The 25,522-nt window shown below is 49.4% G+C and overlaps 2 protein-coding genes, 1 non-coding gene and 1 pseudogene across 10 annotated transcripts in view; 2 read left to right on the forward strand and 2 right to left on the reverse strand.

The window, feature by feature from the left end:
- ZFYVE1 (zinc finger, FYVE domain containing 1) overlaps positions 1-14,084 on the forward strand; it is an 82,920-nt gene extending 68,836 nt beyond the window's left edge. For 3 of the 4 annotated variants that reach the window (XM_011983107.1, XM_011983109.1, XM_011983111.1), the window contains 8 exons: positions 1,357-1,463; positions 3,944-4,052; positions 5,359-5,456; positions 5,549-5,666; positions 7,832-8,002; positions 8,583-8,763; positions 9,360-9,473; positions 12,420-14,084. In XM_011983107.1, coding sequence (XP_011838497.1) covers positions 1,357-1,463; positions 3,944-4,052; positions 5,359-5,456; positions 5,549-5,666; positions 7,832-8,002; positions 8,583-8,763; positions 9,360-9,473; positions 12,420-12,652 — 1,131 coding nt within the window. In that variant the 3' untranslated portion in view covers positions 12,653-14,084. The remainder of the gene's footprint in view (positions 1-1,356; positions 1,464-3,943; positions 4,053-5,358; positions 5,457-5,548; positions 5,667-7,831; positions 8,003-8,582; positions 8,764-9,359; positions 9,474-12,419) is intronic. The other variant, XM_011983108.1, reaches the window with a different exon arrangement.
- Positions 14,085-19,258: 5,174 nt separating this feature from the next.
- Positions 19,259-21,195, forward strand: LOC105541886 (annotated as a pseudogene).
- On the reverse strand, positions 20,239-20,310 carry TRNAC-GCA. The gene has a single exon. It is a non-coding gene; the product is annotated as a tRNA-Cys (tRNA).
- Positions 21,196-24,404: 3,209 nt separating the features above from the next.
- The window catches only part of DCAF4 (DDB1 and CUL4 associated factor 4), a 42,941-nt gene continuing 41,823 nt past the window's right edge, over positions 24,405-25,522 (reverse strand). For all 5 annotated transcript variants that reach the window (XM_011983117.1, XM_011983114.1, XM_011983115.1 and 2 more), the window contains one exon: positions 24,405-25,420. In XM_011983117.1, coding sequence (XP_011838507.1) covers positions 25,227-25,420 — 194 coding nt within the window. In that variant the 3' untranslated portion in view covers positions 24,405-25,226. The remainder of the gene's footprint in view (positions 25,421-25,522) is intronic.

Raw genomic sequence — 25,522 nt, forward strand, 5'->3', positions numbered from 1 at the left:
CGGGAGGTGGAGCTTGCAGTGAGCTGAGATCCGGCCACTGCACCCCAGCCTGGGCGACAGAGCAAGACTCCGTCTCAAAAAAAAAAAAAAGAAGTTCTAATTGTTCAGCTGGGCACAGTGGCTTATACCTGTAATCCCAGCACTTTGGGAAGCCGAGGCGGGTGGATCACCTGAGGCCTAGAGTTCAAGACCAGCCTGGCCAACATGGTGAAACCCCATTCCTACTAAAAATACAAAAAATTAGCTGGGTGTGGTGGTGGGCACCTGTAATCCCAGCTACTTGGGAGGCTGAGGCAGGAGAATCTCTTGAACCCAGAGGGCAGAGGTTGCGGTGAGCCGAGATCACACCACTGCACTCCAGCCTGGACAACAAGAGCAAAACTCCGTCTCAAAAAAAAAAAAAAATGAAGTTCTGATTGTTCTTAGTTTAAAACCTAACCTGCCCTTTTCCCAGATCTCGTTTAAAATTCTCTTCTGCCCTTTTACTGAAGGAAGTAACATCTTGTCCTTTTGTTTAGGCTCCTTTCCCTTATTTTCCCTTGAATAATGCCTGGCTGCCTCACACTGGGGCTGGGCTGAAAGTTAGAAGCTTGGAGCAGCATGTACTTAATGATTCCTAAAGCGTGGAAAGCGCCTGTCTGTAATTAGCCTGAGGAATACTTTCAATATCCAGTGATAAGTGAAGATAGGGTTAGGAATGGAAGCTACATTTCAACCTGAAATTTTCAGTTTGCTTTGTGGATATGTTATCTTCTTGGCATTTATTTTGGCCATTTGCTGTCCTTTGGGTAATGTCTGTTTTGGGGGTTGGTAGAGTTGATAAATGACTGGCAAACACTATAATCATTCTTCTTGTTTTTTTTTTTTCTGCTGACATTTTTCCTACTTTGAGTTTGTCTATGGCCTAGTAAACTCCAAGTGAGTGCCTGTGGTTATTACTGGGATAGAAGCCCAGGAAACTCACAGATCACATCTGGGCTCTGCCTGTGGCTTAAAGAGGAGCCGTCCTCATGAGTCTGGGTTTCTTGGTCCCAGCCTCACATAGATGAAATGGGCATCAGTCATTATTTGTGGTGGTCTTGAATAAAAGACTGAGTGGTGTGAGGTGTTTATCACCTGCGAGGCATTTAGGGGAGAACAGTGACTTTGCTTATCTTGACCTCTTGGGGAATGGGCTGGTTCTTTGCAAGGATTCCCATAGTAAGGACTGATGTGAGTTGGTAAGGTCAAGGGTAATGAGCAGAAGTTACTGGATTTCCTCTGTGCCTATGTTGCTTGTACGGTGCCTGCAGTAGGGGGCCAAAGTGCAGAGCTCTCTGCTGAGTGCCATCATATGTCACCTTCCCTCCTTGGCAGGCACTGAGCGACCGCTTCAGCGGTGAGATCCCCGATGACCAGATGGCGCACAGCTCCTTTTTTCCAGATGAGTACTTCACCTGCTCCTCCTTGTGCCTCAGCTGTGGGTAAGTAAGGCTGCTCCCGACCCCCCACCCCATACCTTGAGAATAGAGCCTTTGAGTGGTGCTTCCTAGACTTCGGTGTGTATGCACATCCCCTGGGGTCTTGCTAAATTACAGGTTGTGATTTAAATTATCCAAAATGGTACACTCCCATGTTCCCACGAGATCCTGGTGGTCTAGGAACCACGCTTCTGAGGTAGCAGGAGCTTGAAGGACACGTGGCTGTGAAGAATCTCCTGGAAACTCCAACTGGCATAGACGTGAAATTGGCCAGCTTCTGGTCTGGGAGGCCGTTAGGGCAGAAAACTCTGGGTCGCCTGCTTTTCTGTGTTTCTTCTACCAGAGCTTCCAGTCACATACTCCTAGTATTCCAATTATTCAAGTGATATTTGAGTACCCCCCTGTGCAAAGTACTATGGGTAGGATTCCTTTCACTATGAGAGCGAGTGTTTAGAGCACATTAGAATTTTCTGGGGCGCTTTCAAAATTACCGAGGCCAGGGCACCACCTTCCGGGATTCTAACTGAGCGGGCTGTGTGTAGGACCTCTGCACTGGTAGGTTAAGATGCTCCTCAGAGGATTCTGAACTGCAGCCTGAGCTGAGGACATTGAGTTGGGACAGTACTTCTGAAACTTCATTGCATATGCATCACCTGGAGATTCTGTTAAGACGCAGATTCTGAATCAGGTCTGGGTGAAGCCTGAGATTCGGCGTTCCTGTCAAGCTCCCGGGCGATGGCTGTGCTGCTGGCCTGTGGACCGCACTTTGTTAACAGTTAGAAGAGTGATCCACACATTTTAGCATGCATCAGAAAAACCTGAAGGGCAGGATCCCTGGGCACCCCTCCACAGTTTCTCATTCAGTAGGTCTGAGGTAGGGCCTGGGAGTTTGCATTTTAATAAATGTAGTAAATTCTCAGGTGATGCTGATGTTGTTCCTGGGGACCAGCCTTTGAGGATCACTGGGTTACTTTGAACTGTTGATGGCTGTTAAATCAGTGTAGTGACTTCACTGATGGGCCCCAGGGGATTTAAATGCATTATGTCGAGGTCAGATGGCAGTCACCACATCCTGTAGACAGTGCCTCCCACTCTCTTCACTACCAAATTGTCTTCACTCCTACCAGAACCAGTGCCCCTGTCCTGCACACTTGCCGTTTTACAGGCGTAGACCTGACCTCTACTTTATGAATGGTCATTTCACTTTGAGTCCTGTAGGCCACCTGCTGCATGCAGAACCGCCTCTGGCCTTGGTGAAAAAAAGACCTGGCTCCTGGATTATACAGCCTGGGCAAGGGAGGACTAAGGATTGTCTTGGAGAGTTCAGCGTGGAAAGGGGTGAGGGATGTTAGTTGCCAGTGTGACTTGCCTTCCTTTTTGCATGCCCCATGAGCCTAGAGGCTTAAGCACTGTTGGATCATTGCTTTCCCAGTGTGAGCCTCCTCAGGATTTCTGGAACTTTCCCATTGGAATCATAGTGAAATTCTAAAGTCCTGATCTCTGTTTTTGCATCGTCAGGATGGCAGAGCTCACTGTTCATTTGGAAGGCTTGTTCAGCCTAAGCCTCCCCTTAAAGCATTGCCAAATTTTGGGGTTGGTTTTCGTTTTGCATCTTGGCAGCCTGTTCTGGGTAAACGTTCCGTTTCATCTTGTTTGGATTGTTTGAGTCTTCTGAGAGCCATTCAGGTTTCCTCTCTGGTCAGGTTGGTATCTTCTGGCTCCTCCATTTCTGCTGAGGAGACAGGTAGTTTTTCCAAGAAGAGATTTCTGGGGTTTTTTGTCTGTTTGTTTTTGATATGGAGTCTCGCTCTGTTGCCCAGGCTGGAGTATAGCAACGTGATCTCTGCTCACCGCAACCTCCGCCTCCTGGGTTCAAGCGATTCTCCTGCCTCAGCCTCCTGAGTAGCTGGGATTACAGGCATGCACCACTATGCCTGGCTAATTTTTTTGTTTTTTTGTTAGTAGAGATGGGGTTTCTCCATGTTGGTCAGGCTGGTCTCGAACTCAGTGCAACCCCCACCTCCTGGGTTCTAACGATTCTCCTGCCTCAGCCTCCCGAGTACCTGGGACTACGGGTGCCCGCCACCATGCCCAGCTAATTTTTGTATTTTTATTAGAGACGGCATTTCACCATGTTGGCCAGGCTGGTCTTGAACTTCTGACCTCAAGTGATCTGACCCCCTCGGCCTCCCAAAGTACTGGGATTACAGACATGAGCCACCGTGCCAGGCTGAGATTTCTTTTTCCCCTGTGTCCTCATATAAGGATAGTAGTCGCTGTACCTGTGTAGTGCTGTTGATTGCAAGTGTAACGCAGAGGCATGTGGGTTTCCGGCTACCCTTTCTGTGTTCAGCATCTGAGGCCCAGTTAGTAATCAAGGTCTGGTCTTAGCCTTGTGCCTGGCTCAGGGTCAGACTGTTCTGTATAAGTGGCACTGGCTCCTATTTTAGCCATCTCATTGTCAGTCTTTGGACTTCATTCAGGGTTGGATGTAAGAACAGCATGAATCATGGGAAGGAAGGAGTGCCTCATGAAGCCAAGAGCCGCTGCAGATACTCCCACCAGTATGACAACCGAGTGTATACCTGCAAGGTGAGTCCTCCGAGCTCCTCCTTGTGTCAGCAGCGGGCTTGCTGACCACCCTCTCTTTGGCAAGACTATCTTGGGGCCATTTTTTGCTGCATGCCGAAGTATTTGATATTCAAATGGAATATTTCTGGAACTTCTCTCCAGCTCTAACAAAAAGCACTCACATGTCTTCATTGGTGAGAGTCCCTTTGTTTACTGTTTTAAGCTTATTTTCTCCTCATTCTGTTGAGCTTGTATGTAAGGGTCATTTACATCGAACATTCATTCTTTTTTTTTTTTTTTTTTTTTTTTTTCTGATACAGAGTCTTACTCTGTCAGCCAGGCTGGAGTGCTGTGGCACAATCTTGGCTCACTGCAACCTCCATTTCCCAGGCTGAAGCAGTTCTCCTGCCTGAGCCTCCTGAGTAGCTGGGATTACAGACATGTGCCAACACGCCCAGCTAATTTTTCTATTTTTAGTAGAGATGAGGTTTCACCATGTTGGCCAGGCTGGTCTCGAACTCCTGACCTCAGATAATCTGCCCGCCTAGGCCTCCCAAAGTGCTGGGATTACAGGTGTGAGCCACCGCGCCTGACCTTCTGAGACAGAGTCTCACTCTGTCGCCAGGCTAGAGTGCAGTGGCGCGATCTTGGCTCACTGCAACTTCCACCTCCTGGGTTCAAGTGATTCTCCTGCCTCAGCCTCCCGAGTAGCTGGGACTACAGACACTCCCCACTATGCCCGGCTAATTTGTGTATTTTTTTTTAAATAGAGATGGGGTTTCACCATCTTGGCCAGGATGGTCTTGATCTCTTGACCTCTTGATCCGCCCACCTCAGCCTTCCAAAGTGCTGGGATTACAGACATGAGCCACCGCGCCCTGCCGAACATTCATTCTTAAGAGCAGAAGAGCTCTTCAGGACACTAGGACACTAGTGTTGTATTGTCCTCCTGTCTGTGACAGGTATATAATTTAAACCCGGTTTCTCGGCTCGGGATGGACACACACTCAGTTCATTGCCACTCTGGGCAATGACTTCTTGAGAGGAATGAACCTTCTTCTGAGGCGCTAACTCCAGAGTCTGAACGTCTCTCAGCTGGTTTGGTTTGTGGAGAGTTGGGATGGATGTGGGGGGTGTGGTGTACATAGGAAAAGCTAGCAGAAGGCTGGGCATGGCGGATCACACCTGTAATCCCAGAACCTTGGCTGAGGTGGGCGGATCGCTTGAGCCCAGGAGTTCCCGACCAGTCTGGGCTGGTAAAACTCTGTCTATTAAAACAAACAAACAAAAGACAAACAATAAGCTAGCAGAGTGTTTCCTGTTTCAGGCCTGCTATGAGAGAGGCGAGGAAGTCAGTGTAGTGCCCAAAACATCTGCCTCCACTGACTCCCCCTGGATGGGTCTCGCAAAATATGCCTGGTCTGGGTGAGTTTAAACAACATGGCTAAAGGTTTTCTGGTGTGTTTGTCTCCCCAGGCACCTGGCTGGGTAACCGTATTGATTTGCCTTTCTTGTAGGTATGTGATCGAGTGTCCTAACTGTGGCGTGGTCTATCGTAGTCGGCAGTACTGGTTTGGAAACCAAGATCCTGTGGATACGGTGGTGCGGACAGAGATTGTGCACGTGTGGCCTGGAGTAAGAACTGTTGGATTTCTCTGTTTTTCTTTATCTCGTGTCGTTCAGTTTTTCATGTGTGTAGAAAACTGGAGCCGGCTTAAAATTAAGGTTAGCCATGAATTTCAGAATGTTGGTGGTTTAGAATGGCATGATCTGGAGAGCTTTTTTGTTCTCTAGACCTTTAATTGTTTTTATTTCTTCTTGCATATATATTAGAAGTACAACTTTAAATGAAATAAACCAAAAATCTATAGTTTTACTCCTTTGGCAAATAAAACATTTTCCATGTTCTACTCGTTCATTTTCTATATGTGTATGTTTTTCTAGATGCGAATAGAATTTACATACCTTTTTCCTGCTTTTTTTCTCATAACGCGATTTTATTTAGTTTTATTTGCACCTTTAAAAAAAAATCATTAAAATGCTAGTGACCATTTTTGTGTAAAAAAGCCATTTTTTTGTTTTAGGAAATTTTCTTGAAGTATATTCTAAGAAGTGGGATTCCTATAGACCCTTAATCTTTTTTTTTTTTTTTTTTTGAGACGGAGTTTCGCTCTTGTTCCCCAGGCTGGAGTACAGTGGTGAGATCTTGGCTCACTGCAATCTCCACCTCCCGAGTTCAAGTGATTCTCCTGCCTCAGCTTCCCAAGTCGCTGGGATTACAGGCATGACCACTGCACCCGGCTAATTTTGTATTTTCAGTGGAGATGGGGTTTCTCCATGTTGGTCAGGCTGGTTTCAAACTCCCAACCTCAGGTGATCCGCCCACCTCGGCCTCCCAAAGTGCTGGGATTACAGGCATGAGCCACGTTGCCCGGCCTAATGATTATTTTTTAATTTGATTTTTGAATTCCAGATGTCAGAAATATAAATCTGTTTATGAGGCAGTGATACCATGCTTCATTCTGCATTAAATCACTGTTCACACTTAGCATTGTCCATAAATCACAACAAATCCAAAACCTTTTCCTTTCATGTGAAAAAGACAAGTGATTTTCCCTGAGGGACTTATTTGACTCTGCGACATTGTCCTCGCTGGGTGATTCCTGAAGCCACCGTTCAGCCTAGTCCTACCTGCAGGTCCCCTCCTGAGCTTTCCTGGATCCTATAGGTACCATAAAACTGAAGATTTCCTTATTTTTCTCCTCCTTTTTCTGATTTTCAGGCCCACTGAAATCTGTTATTGTATAGTAGTCTCATTACTGGAGCCCACCTCCTTGGCATAATGGTTTATGCCATTCTGTCCCAAGGATTTAACATGGCCTTATAGCGCGAAAGTAAAGGTGGTAAGATAGTTTATATTCCAGGAAAACAGGACTGCAGTAATTTACTGTCAGGTCACGTTCCTCACAGTCCTTGAAGTTAGGAGGATACAGATGTCTTCCCTGCTGTTTGTTTGCTGGTTCATTCCTTCCTTCATTTATTCATTATTTCAGCATACATTGTTGTGTACCTTATGCCCAGCATTGAGCTACTATGCAAAATACAAAAATGAAAAAGAGTTATTGTCAGGGAGTTCAGAGTTTAACAGGGAGTCAGATACATAAATGGATATTGTACTTAGACACACAGAAATAGGATTCCTAGAGATGTCCAAGTATTAGAAGAACTGAGAGGAAAGATTCTTAACTAAGCCTGCGGTGGGGGGCCTCCTGGAGGAGGTGTCATCTCCTGTATTATATGGGCTTAGTAAGTCCTGAATTGAACAGCTACACATCAAATCTTTTTTTTTTTTTTTTTTTTGAGATGGAGTCTCGCTCTGTCGCCCAGGCTGGAGTGCAGTGGCGTGATCTCAGCTCACTGCAAGCTCCGCCCCCCGGGTTCACGCCATTCTCCTGCCTCAGCCTCCCATGTAGCTGGGACTACAGGCGCCTGCCACCATGCCTGGCTAAGTTTTTTTTTTGTATTTTTAGTAGAGACGGCGTTTCACCGTGTTAGCCAGGATGGTCTCGATCTCCTGACCTCGTGACCCGCCTGTCTCGGCCTCCCATACACATCAGATCTTATGGTCGCTTTGGAGAGAATAAAGCCAGAGGGATTCCTGGTGTGTCTCCGTTCTTCCCTGCCAGGGAGTTAATGGTTCTGAGTTGGCCACAGTGAGAGTGCAACTCACCAAACATCCCTCTTCCTCCTTCCTTTCACTCCCTTCTCAGAGCATGATGGAAGCCTGCTTTTCATTTCAGACTGATGGGTTTCTGAAGGACAACAACAATGCTGCCCAGCGCCTGTTGGACGGGATGAACTTCATGGCTCAGTCAGTGTCTGAGCTTAGCCTTGGACCCACCAAGGCTGTGACTTCCTGGCTGACAGACCAGATCGCCCCTGCCTACTGGAGGCCCAACTCCCAGATTCTGGTATGGTGTGGCAGGATGCCCCTCCACCCCTGGCACAGCCCATCCTGCCTAATGCCGCTTTGCCCTGTGCTAAGCTTATTCTGTGAGGGAGATGCAAACATTTTCTGCCAGTGCCGTGAGCTCTGTGAGTACGGGGAAGGGGAGGAGTCGTTGAGGCAGCCGGTTTTCTCTTTGTCCATTGATTTCCCTTCGTGTTTTCCTGCAAGTATTTTCTGTTTGGTGAGTTTTAGTTTCCTTGTGTGTGACGACCAGTGAATATTGCTTAGATATGTGAGAATCTGGAGGAAAAGGGGTCTTTAGGGGTTATTTAGGGTCATCCTCAGCTTGACCCATTAATGCTACAGCATCCATAGCAAGAGAGCACCCAGCTTCAACCCAGACACTTAGTGAAAGGAAACTCACTGCCCAGCAGGCTTCCTTTTCGCTCTCAGATAATGCGTTACTAGAAAGCTTTTGTCCTTGCTGAGCTAACACCACCTGCCTTAGTTTCTGCTTGCTCCAGGGTCTTGTTGACTTTCTCAGCTGAGCAGACATGGACCATACCTCCCTGCCTCTGTGTTTTGTTTTGGGCTTGGAACAGAGCTGCAACAAGTGTGCGACGTCCTTTAAAGATAACGACACTAAGCATCACTGCCGAGCCTGTGGGGAGGGCTTCTGTGACGGCTGCTCATCAAAGACCCGGCCAGTGCCTGAGCGGGGCTGGGGCCCTGCGCCGGTGCGGGTGTGTGACAACTGCTACGAAGCCAGGAATGTCCAGTTAGGTAACGTGGGGCCTGGGAGCTGCAGGGGTGGAGGGGAGAACCTCCCTCCTTGGCCCTGGGTGCTAAGAACTGGATATCCAGACACCCTAATCCCGCTCCTACCCACATCTCCCTTGTGAGAGCACTTCTGGTCTCGGCCAGTCAGCCTCTACGCTCCTTGTTGACAGCGTCCTGTGGGTGCTGTTCCTCAGGGGCTCGAACCTGTCCTGTGTTCTCAGCTGCAGAGGTGCTTCTGGGAGAAGGGAATGCACACATAGCGACTGAGTTCTGAAGAGGCTGCAGTGTTTACCAGAGATGGCTTAGACCAGTCTTCTCCTTTGAGAAGGTTCTAGTTTTTGCTCCTAGAACCTTTCTGCCTTAATTTAAAAGAAGGGTGATAAAGGAGCCCCAGAAGGTTGCAGATAAAGGACTAACAGATGTCATCTAATTTCAGGGTCTGGGCCGACCTGACCCACAGCGCAGACCCTTCCCATAGTTGCAGGACAGCACAGTGGTGTCTGGGATCAGAATCCAGAAGCGTTCTGCTGTTGGTCCCTGAGTTTTCCATTTGGGAGAGGACTTCGAGGTGACAGCTTTTCCTTTATTATTGTCTACAGCTATTACCGAGGCGCAGGTGGACGATGAAGGCGGGACGCTCATTGCGCGGAAGGTGGGCGAAGCCGTGCAGAGCACTCTGGGAGCTGTGGTGACGGCCATTGACATACCACTAGGTGGGCCTGCCAGTGCTTCTCTTGGGTGTAGCGGATGTGGGTTGCGGGGTTTCGGGTGCCCTGGGCTCTCACTTTGTAGAGGCTTGCCAACCTATATTGAGATGGGCGGTAAGGAATCAGTTACACAACGCCACACATTTGCTTACTTCTGCTGAATGCCTTAGTAGTTTCATGTTTATTCCTGGAGGCCATATTCTCTTACAGCATCTAGTGCTGTGTAACAAGCTACCTTAAAATGTAAAGGCTTAAAACAACCATTTTTGATGTCTTTGTAGGTCTAGAAGTCAGGAAGGGTAATTATTCAGCTTCAGGTGGCATTGCCTCTAGTTACTACCTGATATTCCAGGGTGGCAGCTGGAGTGGTCTGGTCTCAAGGGTCCAAGCTGACCTCACTTACAAGCTGGGTGCTTTGGCAGGGACAGTTAGGTTGTGTGTAGCAGAGCCTCACCCGCCCTGTGTATCCTCCGGGCCTCTTCAGTGGTTCCTTTGGCACTTCTTAAGTGATGTCAGGGTTCCAGGAGCTAATGTTTCAAGAGACAGAAAGTGGAAGCTGCCCATCTCTCTCTCTTTTTTTTTTTTCCGAGATGGAGTCTCACTCTGTCACCCAGGCTGGAGTGTAGTGGTGCGATCTTGGCTCACTGCAACCTTCGCCTTCTGGGTTCAAGCGATTCTCCTACATCAGCCCCCTGAGCAGCTGGGATTACAGGCACGTGCCACCATGCCCAGCTAATTTTTGTATTTTTAGCAGAGACGGGGCTTCACCATGTTGACCACACTGGTCCCAAATTCCGAACTCAAGTCATCCACTCACCTCTGCCTCCCAAAGTGCTGGGATTACAGGCGTGAGACACTGCGCCCGGCTGAAGCTGCGCATCTCTTAAGGCCTAGGACTGCAGACGGGCACTTCTGCTGTCATCTCCTGGAGTCTGCTGCAGTCACAGGGCTTGCCTAGATTCAAGGGAAGGGGCAGGAATGTCAAAGATGGAAAGTGGGTCAAAGATTCTATGGCTGTCTTTAATCTGTCACACCAGCCAGACTGTTAGTAGTTTAAGATTTAAAATAGCTGGCTGGGCTCTGTGGCTCAGGCCTGTAATCCCAGCACTTTGGGAGGCCGAGGCAGGCGGATCATGAGGTCAGGAGATCCAGACCATCCTGGCTAACACGGTGAAACCCCGTCTCTACTAAAAATACAAAAAAATTAGCTGGGTGTGGTGGCGGGCACCTGTAGTCCCAGCTACTCGGGAGGCTGAGGCAGGAGAATGGCGTGAACCCGGGAGGCAGAGCTTGCAGTGAGCTGAGATGGCGCCACTGCACTCCAGCCTGGACAACAGAGCGAGACTCCATCTCAAAATATAAAAAAAGATAGCTCCCCAGCCCTGGATGTGAGAGGGGTCTTTGTATTCAGGATGGCGAGGTGGAGAGGGAGGGAAATCAACCAGTGCATGGCGGGCTTAGGCAAGGCTGGCCAGGCCTGGGACAGCGTGGCACATGGTAGGGGAGCAAGCAAAAGTGGGTAGTGATGAAAATGGCCTGGAGCAGATTTCCTCGTTGCGGCTCACAAAGTGAGTAGATGACGTAGGAACCGCTGGATTTGCCCAAGCTTAAATCTCAGGTTGCGTCTGTCCTCAGGGGTACCTGGGAGAGGCAAGGACTGTCCTTGGCACAGAAGGCACAGCATAGCCTGCTGGCTATCCTTACCAAGTGCTCCCATCCTGAGCGCCCACAGGGTGTTGAGTACCAGGCCAGTATGTCAGGCATGTTCTTTCTTCTCATCCTCATCACAGCTGTTGAAGGTGGGTTGTTAAAGATGAGTAAGCCCCTGAGAGGTTAGCTAACCTTTCTTTCTTTCTTTCTTTTTTTTTTGAGACTGACTCTCGTTCTTTTGTCCAGGTTGGAGTGCAGTGACGTGATCTTGGCTCACTGCAACCTCCACCTCCCAGGTTTAAGCCATTCTCATGCCTCAGGCTCCCAAGTAGCTGGGGTTACACCACCATGCCCGGCTAATTTTTGTGTTTTTAGTAGAGACAGAGTTTCACCATGTTGGCCAGACTGGTCTCGAACTGCTGACTTCGAGTGGTCCGCCCACCTCTGCCTCCCAAAGTGCTGGGATTATAGTTGTGAGCCACCATGCCCAGCGTTAGCTAACCTTTCTTAATCCAGCAGCTGCTGATTAACCTGATCTCAGTAGAACTGGAATTTGAGTGTCTGACTCCAGAGCCCAGGCTTCCTTATAGTTCTTCCAGGGGTTCTTAGCATGGCTGCCCTTCAGTTTACAAAGAGGGCTTCAAAGATATATAAGTATCAAGGAGCTGGGTATGGGAGTGCATGCCTATAATCCCAGCTACTTGGGAGGCTCAGGCAGGAGGGTCCCTTGAGTCCCAGGAATTTGAGACCAGCCCTGTCACACAAGAGAAAGAAAGGGCACGGTGGCTCATGCCTATAATCTTAGGCCTACAATCCCAGCACTTTGGGAAGCTGAGATGGTCAGATCACTTGAGGCCAGGAGTTTGAGACCAGCCTGGACAACATGGTGAAACCCTGTCTCTACAAAAATCAGCCAGGTGTGGTGGTGCACGCCTACAGTCCCAGCTACTTGGGAGGCTGAGGTGCGAGGATTGTTTGAACCCAGGAGGTAGAGGTTGTGAGCCGAAATCGTGCTACTGCACTCCAACCTGGGCGACAGAATGAGACTCTGATTCCAAAAAACTTTCAAAAATGAGAAAAAAGAAAAAGGAAAAGGGAAAATCAATGCCTATGCTATAGCCCCAAAGACTCTGATCTGGATATGAGTGGCAGAGCCTGGGCATCTGCATTTTTAAAAAGCTCTGTCAGCGGTTCTGTGTGCAGTTGGGATTATAAGCCAGTAAGCATCTGAGGATGCCCTCTTCCTAGTTGGGCCTTGGGGTATTGGGCTTTGGGTGTCCTGACCATTGTTCCCTGCTACAGGTCTGGTCAAGGACGCGGCCAGGCCTGCGTACTGGGTGCCTGACCACGAAATCCTGCACTGCCACAACTGCCGGAAGGAGTTCAGCATCAAGCTCTCCAAGCACCACTGCCGGGCCTGCGGACAGGGCTTCTGTGACGAGTGCTCCCACGACCGCCGGGCTGTCCCTTCTCGTGGCTGGGACCATCCCGTCCGAGTCTGCTTCAACTGCAATAAAAAGCCCGGTGACCTTTAACCCCAGCCCCCTCTCCAAGTCCTTCACAATTCCTTAGGTTCTCAGGGTTAGAAACAGTCTCGCGAGGTAGGCCCTCCTCCCGGTCACCTGCTGTGGTGTGTGTCCTCTCCTCTCCGCATCCCAGGGCCACTTTCCCTTAATGGAGGTGAGCCTGGCGGCAGGCCCGAAGGCATGAACCCCTCAGGGCAGGGGACTGAGCAACTCAACACAAAGGGGAATGAACCTGAATCTGTTGCATTTATTTCAGTTAAAAATAATGAATATATATGTGTATATATCTCTCTCATATATACATATGAAAGGCACTCGGGGCATATCGAGGCTGCTGCTGGCTGTGAAGACGTCACACAGTGGCCCCCGCACAGGGTGAGGTGGCAGTGGCAGCACGTCTTCCTCACGAGCCGAGCCAGGTCCACGGCCACCGCGTGGCTGGCCCCTTCCTCTGCTGCTGTCGGAGCCTTGGAAGCCTCTGCTGTCCTTGGCTCTTCCCTCCATGCCTGTCAGCTGCCTGGGGAGTGAGCCTCCCAGGTCCTTCCTGCCTGAAACGGCCTGAAGGGAATGCTCCCTGGGTCTCCTGGGCGTCGAATCCCAATTCTTGGCTTAAGCCTGTTTTAGTCAGAGACCACCCAACTTAGTGTGCAGGTCACCAGAGTGGGTGGAGGGTCAGAGGTCGGGTCTTCAGCCCTGAGGAGTGGAAATGCAGGGGCTGTGCTGTCACTGGTCCCCCAGGGGATGGCAAGGAAGGAACTGAGCCTTCCCCAGCAGGGCTTCCTGCCCCGACGCTTCTTTCTCCACTCGGCTTTTCCCAAGAGGCGGCACCCAGCTCCTCAATCGAAGCACCCGCCTCCCCCACCTCAGCCCCCTCGAGCCCACCGTCTGCTTCTGAGTGTCGCACTAGGATTTTCATTGCTTATTTTAAAGTGTCTTAAACCTTTGTTCCCCGACACATAACCCCTCTAGCTCTCGGAGGGGCGATCATGAGAAAACTTCCAGGGAAACAGAGCACAGGATGGACTGTTAGTTGTTTTTAAAAGTCTATATATAATTTCAACAGATCATAAAGAAAAAATTTATCTCTTTGGTCCTTGCAAGAGAAGTCAAAGGAACTTTTGTTTCTCCTCAAGAGCCTGGACATCTGTCTGTCATGACTGGAAAGAGCCCGTTGTGCTGAAATCTGTCATCATGGTGGGTTTGATCTTCAGTGGCCAAACATGAAGAATTAAAGTGTAATTCTTGACTGAACTGGTGGATGGGTTGAGCTTTAGGGAAGCGTATGGCGGTCATTCCTGGCGCGCGTATCGGTGTGACATGAGCCCTGGAGTGTGTCGTCCCTCTCAGCCCTGCTCCTTCTGCCTCCTGGGGCCCAGTGACTGGGGCCCTGCTCTAGAACTGTGTACCATCCAATTCGCCATCATAAAGGAATCTTCCTGCATCTCGACTGTGCTGGCTCTTTCCTCTCATTCCATCAGTGCCTTCTGGCCACCGTCTCTCTCCAGCTGATGGTGGCTTTCGAAGCAGAGGCCAAGGAAGTGGCGTTTTTCTAGGGGGGTAATATTTTACCTGCAAATACTGCAGTCTATTACTCTGACAAGTAAAACGTTTTCAAAACCGTAGCCAGCCAGGCGTGGTGGCTCATGCCTGTCATCTCAGCACTTTGGGAAGCCGAGGTGGGGGGAATCACTTTAGGTCAGGAGTTCGAGACCAGCCTGAGCAACATGTAGAAACCCCGTCTCTACTAAAAATACGAAAAATTAGGTGAGTGTGGTGACGCATGCCTGTAGTCCCAGCTACTCAGGAGGTTGGGGCAGGGGAATTGCTTGAACCCAGGAGGCGGAGGTTGTGCTGAGCTGAGATTGCACCATTGCACTCTAGCCTGGGCAACAAGAGTGAAACTCTGTTAAAACAAAACAAAACAAACACCATAGCCAAGTACCCCTAAACCATGATCCTGTGGAGTGGATGTCAGTCTCATGACCACAGCCTGTTGTCCCCAGCCCTTTGCTAGATAGCATGGCCCACCCGGACCAGAGCTTTGAGCTTGTCATGAATATTCCTTTATGTAGGGAAGGCAATAGCTTACGGTCATGGAATTCTCTGTAGTGACTAGAGGGCCCCCACATTCTCACTCATTACTTATCCTGTACTTAGAGCTGTTCCTCAGACCTTTCTGGAACCGGGGTCACCCGGCAGACCCCCTTTCTATAGCCGTGGCATTGGCTGAGCAAGGCTCAGCGGTAGCGGTTTCACAGCTTGGGTTCTCCGGGTTACAATCTGGCAGCTGTCGTGTCAGGGTCTGTTGAGGAATCCTCTCGCACAGTAGAAGAGATGGGGTATTAGTCCTGATTTTCACTCCCCCGGTTTAAAATACATAGTCCTGGCTAGGCGCGGTCACTCATGCCTGTAATCCCCGCATTTTGGGAGGCCAAGGTGGGCAGATCACTTAAACCCAGGAGTTCGAGACCAGCCTGGGCGACGTGGTGAGTGAACCCTGTCCCTACCAAGAAAACCAACCTCTTCCCGCAAGAAAGCTGGGCGTGGCAGCGCACGCCTGTAATTCCAGCTACTCGGGAGGCTGAGGTAGGAGGATTGCTTGAGCCTCAGCGATGCCCCAGTACTCCAGCCTGGGTGACAGAGTGAGACCCTGTCTCAACAAGATGGAACTAGTATACATCTATACTTCAGCTTGATTTTCTCAAACAATGCTGCATAACCAATCAGCACCCAGATTAAGAAACAGAACCTGGCTGTCCTCCAAGAACTCCTGGCCCCTCCCCCACCAGGAGTAACCACTGTCCTGACATGTAGTAACAGAGTTTCGTCCCCCTCCTTTTCAGGGGAGCCACGTAAAGGCTTTTAATCACTTTCTGGTTTTAAAGACTTGCTCATAGGTAGAGACAGTTGTTGAACATATCTCCGAGGGCTGTGACTGGAGATTGCAACTTGTGGCTGATGATGACGCAGTCTCCTGGTCAGTGAGACAGTGGGATCCTTCCACATCCCTTGGGTTTAACTGCCGATTTATTTGGGAACCGGAAGAGCAAAGGGAACCAGCATTTAGGTGCCTGTTACGTGCCTTGCACTATGCTAGGAGCGTTACATGGTTAATTCTCACAACCACACTGGAGGTCCGCAGTAGGGTTCTTGTCTTACAGCCGAAGACACTGGCTCCTGAGGATCAGAACCCAGTGTTGCCGGGCATACTCCAAGCTGGCCTGAGTCCAGGCAGCCCCAGACCCCTTCTATCACTGTCGCACTGTAGAGCTTCTCCCCGTTTTCCTTCCCCTTCACGGCTTGTGAGTTCTTTCGCATTTCCAGGTAAAGTCAGTATCTTCTCCTTAGGAGGAAAGGTAAGAATCAAGGTACCTGCTAGTGTGGTCAGCAAGCTTAGCGTTGATCATTTCCATTGGCCTTGGATATTCTCGTGGCCGAGGGCAGTAACACTTTTTCACTAAAAGCAACTTTATCTTTCACTAAAAAGACTCACTGGCTGAGAGATTAAGCAACTTGATCTAGCCTGTAACACGAGCTAAGCTTCCAATTTTTTTTTTTTTTTTTTTTTTTTTTTTTTTTTTTTTTTTTTAGTTTTACAGGGATGGGGTTTTGCCATGTTGCCCAGGCTGGTCTTGAACTCCTGGCTCAAGCAATCTGCTGCCTTGGCCTCCCAAAGTGCAGGGGATACAGACATGAGCCACTGCTTCTGGCCAGCTTCCAATTGTTTAAAAAAAAAAAAAAATCTGATTTAATGTTAATTTTGCAGCTATATTTGCATTTTCCATTTCAGACCCACCACCATTAGGGAGAGACAATGGAACCCACAATCGTAGTCTTGTAATTATTCTCATCATGAAAAAGATGTTTTAGTTACTGTACAAAATCTGAGCATATTCTAACTCCTGACTCTTAAATTGCACCTGGTATAATTATTTTTTTTAATGTACTTTGGAAATCATCACATACTCATGAACACTAAAGCCTATAGGGTATGGGGTTTTATGGGATTAGATAATCTGTAATTTAGTGATAGGCTCATCTGACCAGAGCCGTCTTTGACACTACCATTTGTAGACAGTGGGACCTGGAGTCCTCCAGTACATGATGCTGTACTGAGGGACTTATCCACTGCCACTTTTTCAATGGCCATCTTAAACTGGCCATACCCTTAACTCTAGCCAGAATCTCTCTGACACTCTGGCATTATCCTTAGATAACTCCATTTCATGTCCAAAGGTACTGGAACTCAGCTGGGCACGGTGGCTCGTGCCTATAATCCCAGCACTTTGGGAGGCTGAGGTGGGAGGTTCACTTGAGGCCAGGAGCTTGAGACCAGCCTGGGCAACATAGCAAGTCCCTGTCTCTATGAAAACAAACACAAAAATATTGCAACACAAGCAGAGCCTGAATGGATTTCCCATCCACCACGGCAACTCAGTTCTGACTGCCCTGGACTACCAGGAGCATTTGTGTCTGCGCACCTTTGCTCAGATTATGGCATCTACAGAGAATACCCTTTTCGGTATTGCAACAGCTGCTTTTGTTCACGTGAAGCCAAGAGTGCAAGCAGGCAGGCAGGTAGTAGGAGCAAGCAGGGAGACGTGAACAAACATATGATAGCCAGGCCCAGGTCAGAAGGTACCGTGGGAGGCAGAGGCAGTGAGTCTTAAGGAAAGAGGGAGAAAAGGGGAAACTGTTGAACTGAACCCAAAAAGATCTTAAATGTCCAGAGGAACAGTAAGAAGCCCATTCTCCCCAACACAAGGGGCCTAATAGAGTCTTGAACTTCAGGAGGAGCCCCAGCTGGCTCTGCTGCATGTATCAGCAGACGACTTTGGGCAAATCACTCTCTTGAGATTCAGTCTTTTCTTCCGTAAAGTGTGGAAATTTACTTCCTAGGGTTGCAGGAATGAAAACAAAATCATGCTGGCAAAACACAAAATGGTTCATCTATCTTAACAAGTGTCTACTTGTGTCAAGTGCTGGGGAAACGAAACTTCCCTGAGGGGTCTTTTATGCTGAGCCTTAAAAGTTGGATTTTTCCGGACGAAAAGGAGTTGGGTGGCTCGAGTAGAGGCCCGGGCGTGTGGGGGACAGGCTTGAAACGTGGTGTCCCGGGAGCACCAGGTGTGAGGCAGAGATGGCGCAAGAGGATGGAGAGGCATATGAAGTCAGATCACAAAAGGCCACACTATCTGAGGCACAGGAAGCCATCGAAAGCAAAGATCTAGAAAGATCATTCCTGTGACAGTACAGTGGATGGACTGGAGAGGACACACTTAGAGTGGGACCAGAGCCTTTTAGCAACATGTACAAATGGAGAAATCAAGAAGAAATGGAGTTTAGCCTGAAATTGTTTGTGGGGATGGTTACGTGGAAGATTTAGACCAGGACAGATCTAGGGTTGACAGGTAATAGGGAGGGGCTGACTTGGTCTTAGATGAAGGATGCTGCTGTGTGAGGAACCTTGTTGGGGACACCTAGGAGGCTGGCAGTACCCTCCAAACCATGTTGGGCCAGTTGGAGTGTAGGGTGTCCACAGCAACATGGGACAGGAGGCAGTATTTATTTGTGGGCTTTTTTTTTTTTTTTTTTTTGGAGATGGAGTTCTCACTGTTGCCCAGGCTGGAGTGCAGTGGTGCGATCTCGGCTCACTGCAACCTCCGTCTCCAGGGCTCAAGGGATTCTCCTGCCTCAGCCCCCTGAGTAGCTGGGATTACAGGCATGGACCACCATGCCTGGCTAATTTTTGTATTTTCAGTAGACATGGCAGGGTTTCACCATGTTGGTCAGGTTGGTCTTGAACTCCTGACCTCAAGTGATCTGCCCGCCTTGGCCTCCCAAAGTGTTGGGATTACAGGCGTGAGCCACCGCACCCAGCCAGTATTTGTGGGCATTTTTGATAACCAGTGTGAGCCATTCATTGTTGTCACTAGAAGGCCGTAAGTAAGCAAACACTGAGCTAGTTAGCAAGGGGTCTATCACAGCTCCGTGCTGCCGTCACAATCACCTGCTCATTTGCTACCTTTCATTGTCACCTGGGGAGGAGGGCAAAATGGAAAATCCTTCAAGGTCAGGCACGATGGCTCACCCTGTAACCCCAGTGCTTTGGGACGCCAAAGTGAGTGGTGTGAGGCCAGGAGTTCTAGACCAGCCTGAGCAACATGGCAAAATCCTGTCTCTACAAAAATACCCCCAAATCTCAAAAATCAGCTCGGTGTGGTGGCACACGCCTGTAATCCCAGCTACTCAGGAGACTGAGGTGGGAGAATTGCTTGAACCTGGGAGGTCAAGGCTGCAGTGAGCCAAGATCACGCCGGCTGTACTCTAGCCTGGGCGACAGAGTGAGACCTTGTCAAAAAAAAAAAAAAAGAAAAATGCTCAGAGACTGTAACATATTAATCTTTATGACATCAATGGTATCAAGCAAACTGGCCAAAATGCTTATTCAACGTCTTGGCCAAGTTTAACCCCTTTTCATGCAACCTAGACCACATTTTAGGTGCAGTGAGTGTTAACCAAGAACCAACTGCTGCTCTTTACCCGCCGCCACTGAGTCGCGGAGGCAGAGGCTCAGGTGTGTTCAAGAATCAGCTTCCTCCCTAACCCACCGCCATGGCCCAGGAAGGCATCACTGCTGGAGGTGTCATGGACCTTAACACTGCTTTACAAGAGGCCCTGAAGGCCGCCCTCATCCACGATGGCCTAGCACGTGGAATTCGAGAAGCTGCCAAAGCCTTAGAAAAGTGCTGGGCCCATCCTCGTGTGCTGTCCCCAACTGTGATGAGCCTGCCTATGTGGCTGGTGAAGGCCCTTGGTGCTGAACACCAGATCACCCAAATTAAGGTTGATGACAAGAAACCAGGGGAAGGGGTGGGCCACTGTAAAACTGACAGGGAAAACCCATAAAGTGGCTGGTTGCAGTTGTGTAGTGTTAAGGACCATGGCAAAGGATGTCATCAAAGAGTTGTTTGAGATGGAGTCTCTCTGTCACCCAGGCTGGAGTGCAGTGGCATGATCTCGGCTCACTGTAGCCTCTGCCTCCTGGTTGCAAGCAATTCTCCTGCCTCAGCCTCCCAAGTAGCTGGGATTATAGACGTGCACTACCATGCCTGGCTAATTTGTGTATTTTTAGTAGAGACGGGGAGGGGGGCGGGTTTCGCCACGTGGCTCAGCTGGTCTTGAACTCTTGAACTCAAGTGATCCACCCAATTCGGCCTCCCAAAGTGCTGGGATTATAGGCGTGAGCCACCGTGCCTGGCCCTTCTTTTGTGTTTTAATTCAAGGGAACTTTGCATGTACTAAGTTTTCAAAAATATATGTTGAAGGAACATTTATATATATACTTCGACACACACCCGATGGCCAAATTGTGTTCACAGCTCTCAGACTTACTCACAGATTTAGAATCTCCCCAGGGACTTGGTCTTAATGGAATACAAAGGAGGTCCTAAAGGGGCTTTTTGTTCTAGTAGTCAGCTGGAATGTGGGAGGAACAATTTCAACACAAGAGCAAGCTGAAAGTTCCTTTATCTTCTGGTAACACTGTGGCTGACAGTATTTACTTTTAAATGGAAGTGAGAAAACATCCGGGAAGGGGGCACCCGGATTTGAACCGGGGACCTCTTGATCTGCAGTCAAATGCTCTACCCCTGAGCTATACCCCCTTCACCTGCTGAACACTCCTTCCTTGTCCACTTATGGTGACTCAATACAATCAAGTTCCACCCACACTAGAGTTCTGGCAAGCTTTGTGTTCTAAAGCCCCACCTTCTTAATTATCCATCATCTGCTTTGGCTTTTCCCTTGGCCACCAATAAACTGAAAGGGAATACTTGAAAAATGACATCCTGGGCTGGGCACGGTGGCTCACGCCCATAATCCCAGCACTTTGGGAGGCTGAGGTGAGGTCAGGAGTTTGAGACCAGCCTGACCAACATAGCGAAACCCCATCGCCGCTAAAAATACAAAAAAATTAGGTGGGCGTGGTGGCAGGCGCCTGTAATCCCAGCTACTGGGGAGGCTGAGGCAGGAGAATTGCTTGAACTCTGGGAGGCGGAGGTTGCAGTGAGCTGAAATCACACCACTGTACTCCAGGCTGGGCTAAAAGTGAGAGTCTATCTATATATAAAGTGTGTGTGCATGTGTGTGTGTGTGTGTGTGTGTGTGTGTGTGTTTTGTAAAGATAGGGTTTCTGCATGTTGCCCAGGCTGATTTCAAGGGATCCACTTGCCTGAGCTCAAGCAATCCTCCCGTCTCGGTCTCACTTCAGCCTCCCAAAGTACTGGAATTACAGGCATTAACCACGAAGTGTGGCTTTTGCTCTGTTCTTGATGGAACAATAGCCAGCTCTGACCTGGGGCTCTGCTGATAGCTGGGCAAGTGCTTTATTGAGGTTGAGTAGTATGGCTCCTCCTTATCCCACTGGCAGGGAAGAACTGAAGCCTCTCCTTTCAAACCTGGCACTCGTTGGTATGGAGTGCAAGGGCGTAGGCCCGAGAAGCCCTTTCTCCCCTCATCACCTTTCCAGGGGGAAGAGAAGCCAAGAATAGAGCTGGCTCCTTCCTCCAGTCTCAGGGAAGAAACAGCACACTTGGAGACACAAATTTTTTTCATGTAAAGTAACATTGAGAGTTCATCTAAACATCTGTCTTAGAAATTCAGGTTGAGGGCTATGAAGGGAAGAGATGCTGGTAGAACAGAGGGAGGTGGGCGGCCTCTCCAAAGACGGATGTGCTCCGGCAGAGTGCTGGGGTGTTCCCGCGGTAGTCAAACCTCCCACTGAACCCACTGACCGGTTTCAGACCAGCACTGCAGTGCTCATGCCCAGTCCCCTGCTGGAGAGGATGCGCTTGGGGGCGAGGAGAGAGGCCTGAGCCTGCATTCAGATCACCTCTTGGCTTCCCCATTCCCCTGGGTGTGGTATGGGATGCCAACCAGGCGTAGTCACTGCATTCCCCGTGCCCACAGCCGAACATGCAATCCTCAAATGTCCCGAGCCTCTGGGTTGAAAAGCCAAGGGCTGGTAAGGTTGAGGGACAGGCTTCCTAGAAATAAAACCCCACAACAGGAATAATTGCGGGGAGACTGTGAACGGTTTGTGCTGGGACAGGAGGGGTCAGAAATTCTGGGCTTGGCAGAGCTAGGCTTTCTCCCACAAGAAATGAGAAAAATGTCACCCTTGTCTCTGACCCATGTGGAAAAAATGGATGGGCTCAAAATCAATTGGACCAAATGTACAAAGGATCATGCGACTAGAGGAGTGGCCCAGGATGGTGGAGCTGGGCTGGGAGGAGGGTTTACCCTATTAGAAAAATCTCTCCCAACTCTTTCCCACTGTTGTTCATCTGGGCCCGGAAAATGAGCAGGAGATAGCAGTGAGGGAAACAGGCCTTCAGAGTTGGGAAGAGTGGAATCTTAATCCCAGCTCAGCCCTTCTCGCCAAACCACTTTAACTCAAGAAACTTGTTTCCCAAACTGTGCTGTGGGGTTAGTGTGAGGGTGAGAAGCGCCTTACAAATGGCTCATGTCTGTGATGCCAGCACTTTGGGAGCCTGAGGCCAGAGGAGCACTGGAGCCTAGGAGTTCAAGACCAGCCTGGGCAACATAGGGAGACTCCATCTCTACAAAAAACAAAAAATTAACTGAATGTGGTGGTACACCCTGTGGGCCCAACTGCTCAGAAGGCTGAGATGGGAGGATTGCCCAAGCCCAGGAGGTCAAGACTGCAGTGAGTCGTAACTGTGCTACTGCAATTCATGCAGTCCAGCTTGGGCGACAGAGTGAGACCATGTCTCAAAAACCAAAGGGTGGGGGGGCTGACATACAGTGGGTGCTTATTAGCTAATATCAGGCAGCACTGTGGCACCATCTGCTTGTGTATGTGAAGAAAAGCTGGAAGGATGCAGTCCCTGGGTCTCTTCCCCTCAACCAGGCTTCGCTATGGCCTAGGAACCATGATGAGGCTGGAAATGGAGGCAGCACTTGCCTGTCCCTGCCCAACTTCTCCTGTTGAGGTATCTCTGTCCTTTCCCGAAGATGTGGATGTAATCTACTATCCAGCCATCCCTTCCTGTACCACCATGATCCTGAAAGTGGGGAAGAGAATACAGAAGACTGTCAGCCACCCACAGTGCTGAGAGGGCACAGTACAAACTGCCCTGGGGTTTGCTGGTGGGAGAGGGAAGAGGTCACAGCCTTAGGTAACTCAGGCGGACAGATTAAATATATTTAAGAACCAAGCCGGGTGCGGTGGCTCAAGCCTGCAATCTCAGCACTCTGGGAGGCTGAGGCAGGCGGATCACCTGAGGTCAGGAGTTTGAGACCAGCGTGACCAACATGGAGAAACCCTGTCTCTACTAAAAATACAAAAAAAGTAGCTGGGCATGGTGGTACATGCCTGTAATCCCAGCTACTCAGGAAGGCTGAGGCAGGAGAATCACTTGAACCCGGGAGGCAGAGGGTGCAGTGAGCTGAGATGGCGCCATTGCACTTCAGCCTGGGCAACGAGAGCGAAACTCCGTCTCAAAACAAAAAAACAAAAAACAAACAAACAAAGCAGGCTGGGCACAGTGGCTCACACCTATAATCCCAGCACTTTAGGAGGCTGAGGCAAGAGGGCCACTTGAACCCAGAAGTTTCAGACAGCCTAGGTAACATGGCCAGACCCATCTCTACAAAAAAATCAAAAAACCGCCAGGCGTGGTGGCACACGCCTGTAGTCCCAGTTACTCAGGAGGCTGAGACTGCAGGATTGCTTGAGCCCAGCAGTTTGAGGCTGCAGTGAGCTGTGATCATGCCACTGCACTTTCAGTCTGGGTGACAGAGAGTGGGACTCTTGTCTCAAAAAAGAAAATTAAAAGGCTTTTTCAAAATGTGTACACCAGATTATTTTCAAGCCTTTAAACACTCAGGTTCTTCCTTTCTCCCTCCCCAGACTGTGGTTCCTTCCGTCGTAAAATTACATGAGTTGATGCCAGGTGTGATGGCTCATGCCTATAGTCCCAGCACTTTGGGAGGCCGAGACGGGCAGATCACTTGAGCTCAAGAGTTCAAGACCAGCCTGGGTAACACTGTGAAACCCTGTCTCTGTAGTCCCCGCTACTCAAGAGGCTGAAGTGGGAGGATCCCTTGAATACATAAGGTAGAGGTTGCAGTAAGCCAAAACCGTGCCACCGCATTCCAGCCAGGGTGACAGAATAAGACCCTGTCTCAAAAAAAAAAAAAAAAAAAAAAAATTTGGTTCTCTATAGAATACGTTGTATTAGTCAGGGTACTGGCAGGAAACGGACGGAACATTCAAGTGGCTGAGAGTCTACCTAGTGAGGCATCCTGGGCCAGCAATAGTGAGGTGTGATGACCAGCTGTAGGTCTGAAGGGACAAATGGAGAGTTGTTGGAACCCGGCTCTCTCTGAGCACTTTCCAATAGAAGTGGTGGGTTTTAGTTACAGCCACCCATAGCCCAGCCAGAAGGGAGCCGGGGAACCAGCGATCCCACCTCCCTCTTCTCTTGCCCTCCATGTTCTGCTGCTGCTTCCCACGGGCTGAACCTACCTGGCTGCTGCGAGCCAGGGAACCCTGACCTAGTACAGAGGTGAGTCTCTTGGGCATGCACAGAGCAGGGTGGAGATGGAGAGATGATGAGGGCAGAGTGGGTCTGGAGGGGCCCAGGGAAGCTCTCCAGGAAGGCTATGAAAGCTGGTCCCAGCAGCCCAAGCTTCATGATCTCCTGAGTCATTCACAGAAGCGCACGTCACACCATGATTCTTTTCTTGGTTTATTGTTTGGTAGAAAAACAAGCTCTTTAACACTGAATAAACATCTCACAAACCGTCGCTCCTAGACTGCAAAAAGTCAAAACCGATTCACTTTGACGCCAGGCCCTTGAATCTGACATTCAAGTCACTGTAATAGAAACCAGAGCTGCTGTACCTTAGAGGTGCTTCAACAAAGGTATGTTAAGGACTGTTTAAAACTCCTAGCATGTAAGAAGATCCATCTTTCCTTCCAATGCCTTTGGATAATAACAGGAGAATCCCGGAGATCTGCTGTTGAGTTTGAGAAGGCCAAGTTTAAGGATTCCAAACTCCAGCCTTCAATATTTCTGCAGGGACTTAGAGAAGTAACCTCCCCATCCTCTCCCGCTGGCTTCCCCAAGTACAGATGCAGGTCGTCCTGGGACCCAGGCACCGAGGGCTCAAACCATCTCACCGTCTCATTGCTGGGCTTCTCCAATGGGCTCTTGGTGGAAGAAGCTTTTAGTTTTTGCCAATCTTCAGTCCTTAGAAAAGTCTTTTTTTGTTAAGAAAAGGTAGGGAGGGTTAACTAAGTTCTAAGAATTCAATAAGAAAAGGAAATAGGTACCTTTTATGAAAAGGACTTCCAAGCTCTCTGAGCCAGCAATTTAACTCAAATAACTTTCCTGAGTGTCTCCACACGGAACGTTCAGCACTTTTCTCCTAGCAGCCAGAGGATGGGATCTGTGTACACTGTCACTTAAAACGCCCTCATCAGATGCAGTAAAAAGTTACGCTTTCCTCCCGTAAGTCAAATCCACACAGCTCTGGGCTGTACCCTGCAGAATTAGCTGTAGGAGTAACAGTAAAGGTCCTGCCCGACAGCCATGAGCAGCCCCGGCGCGCCCCGGGAGCCCCCCAGCCGCGACGAGAAGGCCACACTGGGAATGTCGGCCTTGGAGGCAGGGTACGGGGAGGGTATGGTTCTGAGTAGGTGGGCATCGTGGAGGCTCCAGATTCTCGTGTAGCAGTCCTGGCCCACTAGGAAAGAGGAAAGACACATGGCAGGCTAGTGAGAGAATGCAAAGGAAAACTCACCTACATGTGGACATGGCTTCTCAAGATTCCTCAGGGCTGTGATTT

Source organism: Mandrillus leucophaeus, unplaced genomic scaffold (genome assembly GCF_000951045.1).
Source record: "Mandrillus leucophaeus isolate KB7577 unplaced genomic scaffold, Mleu.le_1.0 Scaffold246, whole genome shotgun sequence".
Lineage (NCBI taxonomy): Eukaryota > Metazoa > Chordata > Mammalia > Primates > Cercopithecidae > Mandrillus > Mandrillus leucophaeus.